We start from the raw sequence: 15,629 nt of genomic DNA on the forward strand, positions 1-15,629 counted from the left end.
TCAGGTGAAGCTCATTGTCTAGCAAGGAAATGAAAACACAGGGTAATGGGACTCTAACAAAATCTTGGGGTCCCTGAGTCCGTTGTACCAAAGGCAACTGTGCTATATTATCTCTCTCATGTCAGGTATCTCTCTTATGTCAGGTTTTAAAGTAATTTCAGTTCTTGAATGTATATATTCCCATTCAGATATAAGTTCAGAATCTTATTGATCTGAGTGCTGGAAGTCTCCTAATTTGCATCTTAAATATTGAGTCTTCAGTTATAGTCTCCTTCACTAGGCAGCAGAAATCAGCAATCTGAGAAGAAGGAAGGAGAAGACTGATTCTCTCAGGGTGAAGTCACTGCTGTATTTTCTTGCAGGCTGAAGGAGAGGGAGAGGGAGAGGGAGAGGGAGGAGAAGAAGGAGCAGAAGAAGGGGAAAAAGAACCTGAAGCAGCTGAGGCAGCAGAGGAAGAGCCTCCTCCCCAAAAAGAACCAGAAATAAAGCTTAAAAACCAGTTCAACTTCATTGAGAGAGGTTCAACTACATACCACTATCCTCTGCGGGTATGTTGCTGTTTCCTTCAGTGACTTGGAGGATCTTTCCTTTGGGAGGGCATGTAGATCACCTTTGTTTGTAACATATCCTGTGATCTGTCGATACTACTAGGAAAAAAGGTATAGTGGTTGTACTGTTGTAAAACATTTGGTGTAGTGACAATGGTGACAGAAAATTTCTTGCCTCATGAACTCTTGGACAGCCTACAAAAAGTTTTGATGCTACTGTAAAGCCTTAAGCCTCTACTTGGATATATTTTTTATGTCTATTTTCTCATCTGAAATTGTACGGAGCAATGTTAGGGTAGCAGCTGAGTACTTGGAATGTGTGAAAGTAATTTCTGTTTGTCACTGTGTACTTTTGTGGTTTTGCACTTCAATTCTTATTAATGGAGCAGAGATATAATAGATAAGATAAAATCTCCATATATTAAAAGGACAAATGTGTTTGGGCTTGTATTAAGCATGGGTACTAGAGTCACAAATTTATGTAAGTGTGACAAATCTGTACTTGTAGATGGTACATCTCCCTCCCACTCTGCATGCACTTTCCAAAAAGTGCAGACCCAAACCCTTATGTTCCTTCCCTAAGCTTTTTGCTGAACCTACAGCCATTCCCTGTGAGCATGTTTTCATAGGGCCTTTTGACTGAGCAATCCTGGTGATGTTGGCTCCTGACACAGTGCTCAAAAAGGAGTTTCCTACACCAGTTATACAGTTTCAGAGAGAAAATTCTTATGTTTTCCCTGCTGCAATTGGAGTGTGCATTTCCCCAAAGAGCCTGTCTGTTGCCTTACAGCCATTACACCTAGGGTTAGATGTTTTTACATATGAAGTACTCAGAGAGATATATGAGTTACTGTACTGCTGGAGACATATCTCAGGAGAGTTTGTCCAGCAGTGGGGTGCTTGCTATGCAGTTTGAGCTTAGATTCTGCATCTTTCAAAAATCCTAGTGGAAGCCATGGAATTTGTTATTTCTTTGTTCCCAGTTCTGAATATTCTCTTCTTCCCAATGATTTTATTGGGAGAAGCTTGTGGGTCTCTGTAGGATTCTGCCTTTGAAAGCAGAATATAGACCTTAAATAGCTGCATAATATTTCTATGTGCTGTACTGGATGTGCAGTTTCCACCTCTGAGATGTCTTCATTTCAGAGGTCAGTGAAATGCTACAGGCAGCTTCTTAAAATTTTTCTGACACAACAGGTTTTTGAAAGAAGATGCTGTTCTTTTAAGGGAACATTTCATAGAAATATATTCATTTATTTCAGAATGTTGATGTAAGGATGGTAAAAATATTATTTCAGTAGCATCAGATGAGTTGACTCTGTTCAATTCTTTTATTCTGATTGTTGTATCCAACTGGCTTTTTAATACATAGGACAAATTTGGTAGGATGCCATAACTGATATCAGAATTGGTAGCAGAACATTTCAAATAATAGAGGTGAAAAAACCTATTTGAATTCCTTCAAAATTAATTGCTGAAATATTTGAAGTATTTGGGAAAAAATCAGAAGGTGTTGTGAACAATCTTGGCCCACAACAAAATCTTTTTATAGTTGCATAATCAGCAACAGTGTTGCACATTGCCCTAGGAGTCGTTTGGATATCAAGTTATTCATGCAGACTGTTTCCACAACTAGGCTGTGGTACTGCAGAGGCCTTCAATGCTGAGATTATGCTTCTTCAAGCTTTTTCTTTTTTCAGGAAAAAGGATTGCAAACTGACCCTGCACCTTTTGAAACTTTCTCCCAAAATGTTAACCAGGTAAATCTACATCTATGTCTATCTCCTTTTTATCCTTAAAATTGTTTTAGACTATATTTTGGAAATTGAGGTGTGAGAAAGTTAAAACTGAATTATTGTGTTTGCATTCCGTGCAGTGAAATGAATTCCTTTACTGTGGCTTTGGTCTCCCGTTTGGCTCTGACAGCAAACTAGTATGACCCTCTTTTCTGCCTTAATGGGTGAACTTGCTCATGGTTTATATTTCTAAGGTTAAGTGTCTCAGTTTAGATGCTTTTCACTGCTTTATTTTTTGCCATCCACCCTGACCTGTCTGCTTTAGAGAGACCTTAAGGGAGTGGGAATGGGGAAACCACAGGGTGAGAATAGTTTTGGATTCAGCAAGAGGTGGGCTGCAGCCTGCAGGGTATTGGCTCCTCTAGGGATAGAGCTCTCTCTTGGAGTATTGTTAGGAATTTGGCATATGCAGCACTTGAGTTTTTACTTAGACTAAGTTTAGCAGTATGCGAAAGCAGGTTTCTACAGCCTGAAGCTGCATCAAGTGAGAGCTACAGCAAAAGGAATGCGGAAGATCTGTTGCAAGAGACTTAACTCTGCTTTATGTAGCAGAAATATGCCTATCTATTAATGATGAAAGGCACTGTAGCATTTTCTGCATCGCTTAAAAATTTAAAATAAAATATTTTGGATGAAATTTCACACAAGAGATATGTTGCACCTTTCAGTGGAAAGGGAATCAGCCAATTTTGCTGACTAATTCTCAGATATTTGTAAAATGTAATTGTGTTTGTCACAGATATAAACATTGTTTCAAACTAGTGTATCTAACTGGTATTGAAAGCACCATTTGGTTACCAGTGAGTAGAGGAAGGGATGAAGACACTGTAACATAATGGCAGCAATTTAAAAAATGCTGGTATAGGAAAATGATAGGAAGGGGAGTGGAAGTATCTCTGTCAGGTTAAAAACTGTAATCTATTCTATTCCTGAACCTGAAATTACAGAGTAATTGGCTGGAGATCTTCCCTCCCTCCAGCTGGAGTTTTCTTCCATTTTTTTCCTTACAGTGAGATGTCCTGAGACTTAGAACAGAGATCTTTAAGATACTTAGCCCCTGACTAAGATTTTGCATTAAATGTTTGAAAGCTAAGAGAAAAGGTTTTCCTTTGATTTCTTTTTATATTGTTGGACTTTTCAGTGGGCCTAAAATAGTGTTTTTATATAAACTCTTTTTTTCCCCTCAGCTCTTTTTTCCTTTATGTTATTCCTTACGCTCACAATTTCCTATTCCAAACTTTTCTGTTCCACTCCTTCTCATACTTGTCTCATCTTCTTTGTCCTTTCCCTGATGTTTGCAATATCTTTCCATCTCATTTCTGCAAATTTACAACACAATACAGTTGTTTTTTTTCTAAAGAGTTCTGCTACCTTTTTTTCAATGTTGTAGTCCATAGTCTATATTTGAATTATGTTCTCTATCCTAAGCTAATGTGTCAGATTGCCTTTTGTTTTATCCTGAAAGAAATATACTGGCTTCAGATACAATACTAAATTTTCAATACTAATGAATAATTCTTAAGAGAAGTTACTTTTGGATCTACTCAAGTAAGACATGTGTGGCATGTGGCAGGAGATGTAAAACTGCTCTCAGTTTCCATTTGATCATATGCTGCAGAGTTGGAGTCCAAATTTAAATTGTGTTATGCAGCTACAATTTAATTTTCCAACACCACATGAGAAATGTCATAAAGCAAATGTTTAATGCATGTTTCCTGTTAAACATGGTAAATTAGCCAAACAAAAAGTCCTGCAAAAATAAAGGTACAGAGTCAAATAAGCAAGTAGAGTGTTGGAGGAAAGAAATTGTTAAGAATGCTGTAATGTTCTTAAAATAAGGCATGCTCCATCATTCTTGAAAAATCCTGGACCTCAACTCTTCACTTTTTGTGTAAGAAGACAGATGTTTGGCTAATTCCAGCAGCAGTTGTACTGTTGTGATGACTGTCATATTTTTTGTGATGGTGTAGTTGGCTGTTCTCAGGAATATGATCAGGTCTTGATAAATCCTGCCTCTGTCTGTCTCTCAGTGGTTTATCTATGATTCCTATGTGGAAGAACTTGAGAGAATGGAAAAGGCAAAAGAGAAAGAAAAAGCAAAACCTGTGGTAATAAAGAAAGATGATCAGAAAACTGGAAGAAAGTTATCCTATGTGGAGCCACTGGTACGTTTCATAACGTGGGGAAAAAGGTTGTTCAAAGTGCTGGTGGGTGAATCTGTAGAGCAAATCAGGTGAAAGTAAATCATGTTGGCTGTGTAGCTTGTTGTCTTAGTAGGCAAATAACACCTTTAGGAAATGCAAAAGTTAGTTTTTGCTAGAAATTGAATTCCCAAAACAGGATTTCTGTTGCGCTGTATAAAACAGGATTTTGATTTTTCATAATCTTGTTTTCAAATCTGATTTCCAAGTGAGATATATAGCTCTTGGTTTTTGTGCACTGTGTTTGTTTCACATTTTTGATTATTCTGTGAGACATAAAAGATTTAAATAGGTAGAAGCACCTACATTTTCAAAGAACTGTAAGGGATGATGGTTTTACATACAATGTTTCAATCTGAAAGGCACTGAAATTTAGGGTTATTACTAAAGACAGCACTGTAGTAAAACGCTTTTCACGATTTTTAAATTTTAATTTTTAATGATTTTATAGAATTATAATTTATACATTTTCTAATTATAGATACCTAAGGGGAATGCTTCTCAGAATATCAGGTGTTCTAACATGTCCATGCCCTGAGCTGATGCTGTGACCTTGCTTTGAGGGAGGTACTGACTCCTAATCCAGAATCAGGAGTAACCTAGGAGTACCTTGTGGGAAGACAGTTCATTCTATCAAAGTGACAGTATTCCCATCTTAAAACTATTATCCCACTTCAAAACACTGAGTGTTTGATATATAGGACAATATGGCAACTCTGAAAGATCTTCTTCATGTTCCAAAATGTTTTCAAGGGGTTCAGGAAGTTTCTATTATGGTTTAACTGGCTGGTTTTTTCTTCCCCAGTCTAAGGTAAACAATTTAGAAGGCAAACTGAAATAATTTCTTTAATGACTGGAACAAGATACTCTGAGAATTATAATACAGAATCATGGAAATCAGTTCATAACTTTCTCCTAGAATAGGTGTGGACATATCAACATAAGATATAGATAGATAGGTAGATAGATAGATAGATAGGTAGGTAGATAGATAGATAGATGTGTGTATGTGTGTGTGTGTGTAATAAGAGCTGACTCCTGAAACTGGCTTTAGCTCTTTCCTGCCATATGGCCAATACAACTACAGAGGATTTGGCTGGTTTAGCCACGAAGCAGCGCTGTGCCAGCATAAACCTTACAGTATAAACAGACCAGGAACATGTTCTGATAGCTTCTTCCTCTGAATTGCCATGGAAATTCCCAGTCCTTTTGAAAACCAGTAAACCTTTCACCTCAGTATGTTTTGGAGAATTAATCCCCTAGTCAACATTGCAATTACAGGCTTTAAGGGTGGACTGCTAAAAGCTAAATGAAAATAAAGTGAAACCATATTGTAAAGCACCTGCTGCCCACTCTGCTGACAACAGTGGGAAATTGAAATCCAGTCACTCATGCTATCTGTCCCTTTGGTGTTTTGCTTTTCACGCTTAACATGTTCCAGGGGGCTTGAAGGGAAGCCAAAAAGTCGATGCATTAAATAAGTGAAAGGAAAAACCTTCTTTATGCAGAGCTAGCAGAGCTAATGTCCCAAACTGAGGTCCTCTGTAAGGCTGATCAACCAACCTGAAGTGCATGAAAAACCTGATGAATTCTTCACTCATTAACTGGAAAAAATGCAACCTGAAGTACTCCAAAGCTCAAATCAGACTTACAACAGTCATTATGTCTGTTCAGATGTAGGTATATGGAAATTAAAGGCTGATGGCGTCAGAATCTGGCCTCAAGTCAGCAAATGGAGAAGTAGGTTTTGTGGGGCTGCTAACTCACACATTACATATGTTACACCATGCTAATTGAATCAGAACTTTTCCAGCTGAGTGCTTTTTAAGGACAAATGGTGTTGGTCATTGCTGAAGGGAACTGTGGAACATCAAGCAGGAGACATGGCTGATCTAGATCAAGCTGCAATGACCAGAAGCCGCAATTAATTTCCACTATTGTTTTGGTCAGGCTAGGTATTAGCGAGAAAAACTATGATAGCTACTGATATAGCACCAGATTTAACCCAAGGGAAAGAAGAAGATAAAATGCGTGGCTATTGTGACAGGTGGGTCTCTCATGGAAGCTGTTGCTATGGTAGGAGGCCATGAAAGAGAAGATCCAAGAACTAGAGCCACAGCTGGAGATGATGGTAGGAGTTAGGTGAGGATTTAAAAATGTAGTGAATGAAAAGAGAGAGAAAACAGTACTGGTACTGAATAAGAGGTCAAAGGAGTGCATGACTGGAAGAGAAAAGCAGAGAAGAAAAGAGGGGAGGGGAAGGGAGGGAGAGGGGATCCTTGACAGTTCTTTACAGAAGCTTCTCACTAGAGGAAGAGAAGTAAATTGAAGCTATGCATTGCAGCTTTCTTGCTAGGAAAAGCAAGAAAGACATGGTTTAGCAAAACAGACAATAGAGGCAGCCAATAGGAAAGGAAGGGAGATAACCAAGGACTTCAATAGAAGGAAGGGTGAGAATTTTATAAAAAGGTGTATGAGGGAATAGAAGTTGGAATAATATAAAGTATTTGACTGGAGATTATAACGAGGAACTCCTAGAAATCTCTCCATGTGCCTCTCGCTCAAATGGAACTAGAGGGGAAAGGGCGTACTACATCTAAGCAGTGATACAACTTTTGGAACTTTTCCTCAGTATTTAATCAGGGCAGTACACAGACCATGGATAACACAGAATACCAAAGTTGAATGATATTAAATTTTCTGAGCTGAAAATATCTGGAAGCAGAGACAGCTAGACAGAAGTGTTGTATCTGCCTGTCCTGCTCTTTCTGTTCCTGTACCATCTGTTTATGGCTCTGATTACAGGGAGGATACTCAATGATCTTAAGGGTCTTTTTAAACCCAAACAATTCTGTGATTCGACAGTTCTGACCCAGAAACATGCTTGGTCTGATCCATAACCCTCCTTATGTTCTTGAATGAACTTAGAAATGACAGTATTTGAGGGAGAAGCAAAATGCAAAGAGCTTAATGTAATTGGTGCAGGCTTGCTTCTCTCACCCTTAGATGGCAAGGCATGAAAACACAAGTCTGCCTTTAAGGATTTTGAATGAATCTATGCAAAGAGGTGTGGAGCAATGTGATTAGACCATAACAAGGACATGCTGTATAAAAGAGAGGTAAAAACAATACCATCAGTCTGACCTTTACCAGCACATGAGGCAACAACATTAATAAGGAGGAAAAAAGTACAGAACAGGGATTAAATATGAAATGGAATAAAATAGCACATATTTACCAAAGGTAGGCTGTGTCCCAATAATCTAATCTCTTTCTTTAATGAAAGGCAAGTTGTGTTTTCCTTGAACAAGTTAAGTAGAGGAAAGGTAATCTAGCTGGAATTCTGTTTAGCAATGGCAAAACTATTGCTATAGTGCCATTGGGCAATTATTAGATAGACCAGAAAAGTTGTTATTACAGCTTAGAGGAACTGGTGGAGTAGAAGACTTCATTTTGGAGTATCAAAACTATCTTTGGTAAGGAGCAGGTTTATAGTCTGTAATGACAGAGAGAAACATGAGTGTGTTTCTCCAGCAACTCCATGTTGGTTGGGGAGCTGTGATGTGGCTAGAAGAGACAAGTTCACTGCTGGAATTTACCCTGTGATGAATAGTAGAGAAGATATTTATGTTGTGTAAGGTGAGCTGATACCTTTTCAGGAGTAGACAGGGATACGTGATTTTGATCATCGCTTTTCAATGATTGCAAAACTATATAGATATGGAAAATATCATAAGGAATTGAAAGCTTGAGTTTACAACACTAGAAAATCTTAGCATGTTTATCTGTTAATGCAAAGGTAGGTAGGGACTCTGATTTGGATAACAGAGAGAAAGAGAATTACTAAGGAAGAGGAGAGTGTCAACAGAAATACTGATGATGTCAACCAAATAGAAATATAAAAATTAAAATGTAAATTAATTAAAATATGAAATCAAAAGAGGGGCTTTCTGCAATGGGAGGTGGTTGATTATTGTCCTAAGAAGTTCAAACAAAATTTATATTAAATGGAGAAATGTGCATTCCTGAATCATGTGAGGTTCTGTCTCACTTGTCTATCTCACAGTAGCATTATCCCTGTCTGAGATGTGCCTGGTGAGACAGCCCACAGGGTCAAAATAGTACTTGGAAGATCTTGGATGATGGCTACTATAATTTTTCATGTAACAGGTGAATTTAGAATGCAATTAACTTTCACATTATTGTTCACCTGTTTCTCGTCATCCTGAAGAGTGCAAGAGTTGCCACTCATTCCCCTATCTTCAATTTTCTGTTTCCAGTTTATCAGAATTAAAAGCAAAGAGTAAAATGAGAAGATGAGTACAGTTATGGAATTTAATAACTGCTTGACATGATTTGTGCTGGGGAACTTTATTTGGGATTTACAGTTGGTGTTTGCATTCGGGTGTTGGCTGGGCAACAGAGACAATAGCCCTGTACTGTTCTTTCTTTGCAAACCAGGGGCTCTTCTAGTCACAGTATATGTATATGCTAGAGGTATGAGTGGATATTGCACTGATGTCAGGGTGGGGTTTGTCTCCTGGATATGCAGTTACACACCAGTAGAAGCTTTTTTTGATGCTTCAGTTTATGGGAGTCACACATTGCAACTGGCCAGTGAGTGAGAGGCAAGTATGAGGCAGTTAGTGATAAGGAATTAGAGAGCAAGACCAAGACATTATCCATTTTACATATGATTCAATTAACATTGTTGCTGTTCTAAAAATAACTTATGCACAGAAATAAACAAAGCAAACCTGGTATTCTGTGAGCTTTCCTTACGTTTGGCTATCTAGCTCAGAACTGGCCTAAGGTGGAAAAGTGTGGGTTTTTTTTTAAAAAAACAATTTTTTTTTTAAAGGAGGAGAAATTAGGCCTAGCACTTCCTCTGAAGATTTATTTCAGCAGCATACAGAATAAATAAAATCTGAAACAGGACAGGATACAAAGAGAAAATAACTTGCACTCATCCATTTATAATGTCAAAAATGTAGTCATCGATGTGCTGTTAACAGGATAGCTACCTGACAGAAAAGCTGACTTAAAACTTTTTTGATTCATCTGGAGAGTTTCCTACTTTGCAGAAAAAAAACAGTTGAATAATATATTGCTTCTGCATTTACAAGGTATTTTGCTTTTTGTTTTATTTCTTTTTAATTTTTAGCCTGCTTTCCACTGACACTCCCCAAAAATAAAATTTGTGAAATCATATCATAAATTAATAGAATGATTTGGGTTGGAAGGGGCCTTAAAGATCATCTCATTCTGACCACTGTACCATTGACAGGGACACCTTCCTCTTGACCAGGTTGCACAAAGCCCTGTCCAACCTGGCCTTGAACACTTCCAGGGCTGGGACACCCACAGCTTCTCTGGATAACCAGTGCCAGTGCCTCAACAGACTCTCAGTAAAGGATTTTTTCCTAATATTTGATCCAAATCTACCCTCTTTCTTTTTAAACAGGTGTTCCTCACCCTGTCACTATACTTCCTGATAAATAGTCCCTCCCTGTATTTCCTGTAGGTTCTCTTTAGGGACTGAAGGGTGCTTTAAAGTCTCTCCAGAGCCTTCTCCAGGCTGAACAGCCCCAATTCTCTCAGCCTGTCTCCACAGGAGAGGGGCTCCAGCCCCTGATCATATTCATGGCCTCCTCTGGACTCACTCCAGCAGTTCTGTGTCACGCCTGTGGTGGGAGCCCAGAGCTGGATGCTCCAGGTGGGTCTCACCAGAGTGGAGCAGAGGGTAGAATCCCCTGCCTTGATCTGTTGCCTTTCTCTGAACTTGGTTTCAAGTTCTACTTAATTTTTTCTAGGCTGGAAAAGAGGGCTGCACACATTACTGGAGGTGTAAGCAAACTATGGATTTATAAAAAATGTAACAGTTTATAGATTTTTTTCTCCTTTGTCCTCTCATCTCTGTGTAGCCCTATTAATTTTGTGCTGTTTGAATGAGACCCAATCTCCCTTGAGTCTCTGCAGAGCCCAGGAAAGAGGAAGAGGGACAGACATAACCTTAAGTCATGTTCCTAGTTCTCACTGTGACTGTGTGGTGTAGTTTGGTCAACCCATTTCACTTTTTCTTTTCATATTCAGGGCACTCTCTGAGCTGTGTCAAGGATGGCATGTTTCTTCCCAGTGTTGTCACTATGAAGGAAATCTTACTGTGCTGGCAGCCATCAGTTCATAGCAGGGGCTTGAAGATTAAAGGCTTTGAAACGCTGGTGGGGCTTTGGGGCAGAAGTAGTGGATGGGGATTCAGGTACTTGGAGCAGCAAGCTCTCAAAGCACTTTGTATATGCCTTCACATTCTGACATCATTGCACAGAGCTGTGATGACATACTTTTATGGTCAGCACTTTCAAGCTTTGTCCTTCCCACTGCTAGCACCCAGGCTTCTTGTTCTACTTTCTAGTTAGTCCAGTTTGGATTTCACCAGTGGTCGCACATACACACACAGAGTATAGAGCGCACACTCACAAAAAATAGTTGAGAATAGAGTTTAGTAAGATATGGTGATCAGCCACAGGGCTCTGTGAGATAAGCATATGAACCAGCCACCTGCTGACAGACAAGCAGCCCCTGCTGGAGCTTTTCTCCACTTGTCCATGGATGTGTGAATGGATCAGGTTGGAATTACCCAGCGATTGACTGAAGGAGTCCTAAATCCTGTGACATTTTCTTAATGCACGAGACCTTAGAGCTCTCCAGGTAGAGATGAGAGAGTGCTCATGCATGACTGAACCCCTGTGATTTCATTATCAAATCTGATGAACTGTTACACAGTGAGACAGGGTAGGCATCATCTGTGTCCTTTTAGGTCATCCTGTCATCCTTGAAAGACAAGACTCTTATCTACCTTTATAGGTAAATAAATGTATTGAGCTAAATCAGGAACAAACACTGAAGTTACTGCAGCTCAGCTGTGGATGGCATCTTGCTAAATTTATAATAAAGCACTTGCATTTTTTCAAGTACCTGTATAATTAGGTTCTGGTATGACACATTTCAAATTAATCTGTATTCAAGATCAAAGGACTTAAGTTTTTCAGTCACATGAGGTCTGAGGCACCTGTAAACAGACGGGAAGTACATTTTCTCTTCCTTTCTTTTCTCTTCAGCACGTTGATTCTCTAAGCATGGTTGCAAAGGCTGCTAAAATAGCAGAACGGATGGTGAACCTGAACACATATGATGACATTGCACAAGGTATGGCCCACTGAGAGGTGCTTCTAACTCAAGTCACAAGTGTCAGTCCTGCAGATAAGAACCTACAGCCACAGCAAGGACAGGACAGGACAGAAGAGAATAGAAAAACGGAAGCAAAATGAGCAGGTCTAGGTACTGCTGACTCACACAAGGTAAACAGTACATGAGACCGTGGGCATGCAAAGACTCAGCCCCATAAGCCCTGCTCTGAGCTGGCTGGGCACAGGAGGTCTCGTGAGCACTGCCCTCCCTGCAGCACTTCCCTCCCTCAACAGGTACTTCACTCCTGGATGTAGTGCTAGTGACAGCAGCCACAGCAGAGCTGATCCCTGCTCACATACCAACCATGGCAACATACTCACTCTTGATGTCATTTTGCAAGAGTCATTTTGCTGTCTCTGCTCAGCTTCCTCCTGAAGGGCTATGTCCAGTTCTGGGAGTGGCCTGAGGTCACACCTTGCTCAGGGCTTCTATTTTCTCGTTAATTCTTTGTCTACTGATCATCAGTTTGATGTTTATTTTTAATATGTGTGAGAGGACTTAGTAAAATGCATTTAAAGGGCTGAGTTGCTGGTTTGGAGTCAGGACTTCAGAAATAAGACAGATTTTACACTAACAATTGGGTTGTGCAGAGGCTGTGGGCTCCCCTGAACCTGAACTGTGCTGCTTTATTTCTGATTTATATACTGGGACCTTTTCCTTGACCTTTTTTTTTTTTTTTTTTTTTAGATTTTAAATATTTTGAGGATGCATCAGATGAATTCAGAGGCCAGAAAGGAACTCTCCTCCCACTCTGGAAGTTCCAGTATGAAAAAACCAAGAAACTTGCAGTTACTGCCCTCTCCTGGTAAGTCTCTTCATTCCAAGCTTAATCTCGACTGTTGTGCAGGGGAATGGAATGGATTGTAAAGGGATCTTACGAGGCAGGACTGATTTATCTGGGAACACGGGTTTGATTTGTTACAGTCGGCTGCTCAGGCAGCCTGAAACGTGCCTGGTGCTTCTTGTTGCAGAGAAGATTGTGTAAGGCTGAATGTGACAGGCAGGAATGTTACAGGCCCTTCAGCAGAAACTGAAGGCAGAGCAGGCTCTGTGCAGCACTGGGGAAAAGTGAGTGTGGTTAACAGGGCAAAGAAGAGTCCTTTCTTGGAAAAGCTGGAATAGATGTGTCATATCTTTGAACAGTATGCTGTAGGAATCAGCCCTGCATAGGACAGCCTCAAAAATTGTGCTATGTACTTGGGTGTTGACCAAGCACTTCTTGAACTCCGTCAGGCTTGGTGCTGTGACCACTTCTCTGGGGAGCCTGTTCTTGTGCCCAGCCACCCTCTGGGTGAAGAACCTTTTTTTAAGATTGAATGTAGCTCTATCCTGATGCAGCTTGATGCCATTCCCTTGGCTTCTGTCACTGCTCATCATGGAGAAGAGATCAGTCTGTCCCTCCTCCTCACAATGACATTTTAAGTACGGTGAGGTCTCCCCTCAGTCTCCTGTTCTCCAAGCTGAACAGAGCCACTCCTCACACAAGGGCTCCCCTCCCGACAAGAGAGGTATTTGTGTATTGGGATCTTGCGCAGTTCAGTGCAATAGGCATTTGCCCTGCAGTCCACTTTCACTATTTTGGTCAGTCCAAAAATGATCACTAATACTTGCAAATCTACTCTCTTGTGTTCTGAGATATTATTGCTATGGTTATTACTGTGAAAAAAATCCCATTGATCACCAGCACGAATGAGTCCTTTCACTTTTTAACATGCTTGATGCTCCTCAGAACTGGCTTGGTTTATGCACTGAGCATGAGACATCCTAGTCAGACCCTGCCCTCTGCTCCCCTGCAGTTAGGCCTCCTCTTACTTGTTTGTGTGAGCATGTTTGTGCCTTGACAAGGAGAATCTATGGAGAGACAGAGCGGGATTGCCATCTTCTGCCTTTCAAGACACTGTGGTATTATGTAAGAGAGTATCAAGCGTGCAGTTGTGTGAGAATTACAGATAACAGTAAAAATGGGAAGCAAAATTGGGAGAAAAGGCATCTTTAATAGGTAGTTTATACTGCTATTAAATTTGTCTCCAGGAAATGATAAGAGAAAGATGGCTCTGAAATTGGAAAAATTACTCCAAATTGCTTTATAGAATAAGCTTTTCTAATTCAATTTTTATTCTCTCATTTTTAGCAGTGATGGTGCATTTAGTGAAAAGGACAAGAGCATTAGGATGCCTAGGTATTAGCCCAAATGAAAAAGGAGAAATGAAAAGAGAAGTGCATTTATTTTATCAATTCACAGTAGCAATTCAGAGACAATACTCATAGATAATTTCCACATATGTTCATTTCATGGAATTGCTACCCACTGGTTGTGCTGTGTGAGCTCAGGGATAACAACAGTACTGATCTTTGTCCTGTGGAAATCCTACCTGCAGCAATCTACCACCCACAGAAGAGGTTGTAGAGAGAGTAGATGTTTTTCAAGTAACGGGAATTTAGAAGACATAGTAGATGGCTAATTGCTCATTGCCAGTATTTGCCACAGGAAATACTATGTTCGCCAGCTGGGTCAGAAGGGAATTTCCCTTCCTGATTTGTGGTTGTGATCATGAATTTATGATTATGAACTCTCATAATTTAATAACAGGTAGGGAAAGTGAGTTTATTGATTTAGAAACTCTTTAATTCTTGCCACTGAAAGATGGAAACCAATATATTTCTGCCTTTTTGCTTTCCTCAAAGATCTAATTTTTAAAAGTAAACTTCCCGCAATTATGAAATGGATAAGCCAAGAAGTGCTGGAGATTGATATGTCTGTCTTTTTATTTTTTCTTCTACTGTTTTGGTCTTATAATGTTCTGCTTTTTTGTGCATCATGAGTTTGGATGAGTTACTCACAAACTTTATTAGTGCATGTGGTCAAAGGGCAGAACCCTCAGACTGAGTCGAGTCCTGTGAGAATGAACTCTGAAGTTAATGTGTGAAACACTGTGTATTGCTGTGGAACTACATGGTTAATAATAAATGCCATCTTATATATATTTTCTCATTACAGGAACCCGAAGTACAAGGACCTATTTGCAGTGGGGTATGGTTCTTGTAAGTATTAAATGCAAAAGAATCACTGAGAGATTTAAAATATTTAGCAAGTGCTCTGAAATCAATTCAGACAGTCCTCTGAGGCATGGATTGCATCTCATGGCAAGAACTCACCTAATTTCATAGCAATAAATTGAGATTTGACTCAATACAGGGATTAGGCCTTTCCATTCCATGACATGAACATTCAGAAATACATAGGCATAGACAGCAATTACTGCAGGACTAAACCAAATTTAAAACAGGTTAATGTGATACATAATGGAATTGATGAACTAGTCTTTCTTCCTTCGTAGTCTGGAGAACAGAAATATACATGATTTCAAAAGAGTTTAGATAGATTAATGGAGGACCTGTTTGCTGTTGGAGGAAACTACCTGATTCAGTAAGTTGATACTCAGTAAGTTGGTACTCAGCTCCCTGCTGTGAGTTGCAGGGAGCTGAGTACATACAAGGGGACAGACCTTTGTTTGCTGACCTTCTCAATTTAAACAATTGCTATATGTTGGTGTAAGATACTTGGCTAGACTGGTTACAGGAAACTTTGGTATCATCCCAAATATGTCTTTATTCTTATGTCTTTTTCTGTGCTCTGACAATGGAACCAGATGGGTTGTCTTCATTTATACTGGTAAGGACTGTGCTCTGCTCGCAATATTGCAAAATTTCATTTTCCTTATAAATTTACATTTTTCTTTTGACTTTCACTCCATCTGAGTCTGGAAATGTTCTTGTTAGCTTGCCAAGATGCCTAAATTGGCCTGACACTCTTTTTAATTCAGCAGGCAGCAGCT

General features: G+C 39.6%; 1 protein-coding gene across 1 annotated transcript in view; it reads left to right on the top strand.

Annotated features, from left to right (window-relative positions):
• The window catches only part of DNAI1 (dynein axonemal intermediate chain 1), a gene marked incomplete at its 5' end in the record, with an annotated part of 136,185 nt that overhangs the window by 18,016 nt on the left and 102,540 nt on the right, over positions 1-15,629 (top strand). The window contains 6 exons of the mRNA XM_084224945.1: positions 363-548; positions 2,249-2,308; positions 4,375-4,509; positions 11,664-11,751; positions 12,481-12,598; positions 14,792-14,835. Of these exons, the coding sequence (XP_084081071.1) occupies positions 363-548; positions 2,249-2,308; positions 4,375-4,509; positions 11,664-11,751; positions 12,481-12,598; positions 14,792-14,835 (631 nt within the window). The remainder of the gene's footprint in view (positions 1-362; positions 549-2,248; positions 2,309-4,374; positions 4,510-11,663; positions 11,752-12,480; positions 12,599-14,791; positions 14,836-15,629) is intronic.

Source organism: Fringilla coelebs, assembly GCF_963513975.1.
Source record: "Fringilla coelebs genome assembly, chromosome: Z".
In the NCBI taxonomy this organism is placed as follows: Eukaryota; Metazoa; Chordata; class Aves; order Passeriformes; family Fringillidae; genus Fringilla; species Fringilla coelebs.